The sequence below is a fragment of the Galeopterus variegatus genome, unplaced genomic scaffold (genome assembly GCF_000696425.1).
Source record: "Galeopterus variegatus unplaced genomic scaffold, G_variegatus-3.0.2 Scaffold4581, whole genome shotgun sequence".
Classification (NCBI taxonomy): Eukaryota; Metazoa; Chordata; class Mammalia; order Dermoptera; family Cynocephalidae; genus Galeopterus; species Galeopterus variegatus.
Genome location: NW_007730692.1, coordinates 10,113 through 11,812, shown reverse-complemented (window position 1 = coordinate 11,812; position 1,700 = coordinate 10,113). Strand labels below are relative to the sequence as shown.

The following is a 1,700-nucleotide window of genomic DNA, read 5'->3' as shown; positions in this document are numbered from 1 at the left end:
TGATCCCAAACAAATGCCATAACTAAAAAACACAGATCGTTAGTGCCCGAAGAGCCCTTTAGATTCATGAGGTCTAAACCTCTTGTTTTACAGATGAGAGGATTGTCAGACAGGAAACTAGTGACAGAATCAGGACAAAAGCTCAGATTTGCTGCTTTTCAGATCTTTTCATAAGTTAGCACCTATTTTCTATGTCACTTTGTTCTCTCAAGGAATGACACCCATCCCTATAAACAGCATCACATAATGTCCAGGGGTCTGAGACTTTCAATCCTGTTTTAATCAGCCCCCAAAGAACTGTTACCTCTTCTATTCAGTCTTTTCAATCTGTTTGTTTTTTTCCAGGAAAAGGAGGACTGGGTTTTAACCACCACAGAGCCAAATGGCTCTCCTAAAAGCAGGATCATCTCTTCTTGGTAGCACCTGGGCATCCTGGAACTTATGCAAAGAAGGTCCAACATGGTGCTGGGTCTTGTTTTGTTTAGTAAACTTGTTATTTTGGGTTTACTTTTGTTATTTTGTGATATATTTTATTATTCCTTGTGACATGCTTTCTTACGTGTTTCCATTTTTAAATTTGCCTGTATTTTCTATATAAGAATTATATTAAATAGATGCTGCTCCACCCTCACAAAATGTACATACTCTGCTGTCTGTTGAGAAAGTTCCTGGTACACATTTTTATTCAGTTACATAAAAATGATTTTTCAATTAAAATATATTTTGCTACTAAATAATATTTTGCTGGATAGTGCCATTTTATGAGGTGGCCAGGGAATAATAAGAGGATTCATGGTCTTTTATCTTTGCTGTTGACCCAACACAGAGTTATGTTCAATGTACCAAGCAATTACAATAAAGGGGACCCATTCGTTCCAGTTCCATCTTCTTTACAATATGTATAACAACGAAGGTTTCCTTTTATTTAATTGGAGAGTAACTGTTAGACCTGGTACTCTACACACAGAATTCTGTCCTGGTATTGAGAGTAGCTTGGCTAATTGCTTTTCCAACATTTGGGAAGCTGTAGGCATCAACTTAGTGGGTAAGATGGGAAACAGCACAATGACCATGGCTCACAAATTAAAGTTTTCTGCTTCCCTCTCACAGCTGGAATAAGAAATGCAAGAACTGGAAAATTAACAGAGAGACCATACCTAGACTTTAATCCCACAGTTCACCCCTTTGGGAGAAGAGAGATAGGAGGGGGAAGACAGGGAAAGAGAAGGAAAAAGGCAAATGGAAAAGGTTCCCCAGATCTGGGTTCCTGGTGCCACCTGCAGAACAGAATTGCAGCTGCCCAAGGGAAGAGCTGAGCTGCCTGTCAGGCCTCACTGCTACATCTTCCTCCATCATTGTACTTACACCAGGAGAAAGACCTCCCCAGACTTCAGCAAGTAAAGCAAGCCCTACGTGTAAAATAGGAAACTCACAATCAAGTTGCCTCCGTCCTCTGGGAGAATTGCTCCCACCCAGGGTGCAGGGTGCATGGTAGCACTGCGGAGAAACACAGGAAGGATGAAAAAGATTTTGATTCTCCCAGAGGTTTTCTTCACTACCCTATGCTTTCCTCAGCCATTGACTCCTCCTTTCTCCTGATGTTCACATTCTGGACCAACCTTACATGCTTATCAATGTACCTTTTAATCGGTTTATTTACATCCCTTCAACTTCCACACTCTGTTGATCTTTGTCATTTG

The 1,700-nt window shown here is 40.6% G+C and overlaps 1 protein-coding gene across 1 annotated transcript in view; it reads left to right on the top strand.

The window, feature by feature from the left end:
* The window catches only part of SVEP1 (sushi, von Willebrand factor type A, EGF and pentraxin domain containing 1), a 189,706-nt gene extending 188,775 nt beyond the window's left edge, over nt 1-931 (top strand). Inside the window, exon 49 of the mRNA XM_008587896.1 lies at nt 346-931. Coding sequence (XP_008586118.1) covers nt 346-367 — 22 coding nt within the window. The 3' untranslated portion in view covers nt 368-931. The remainder of the gene's footprint in view (nt 1-345) is intronic.
* The last annotated feature ends 769 nt before the right edge of the window (nt 932-1,700 follow it).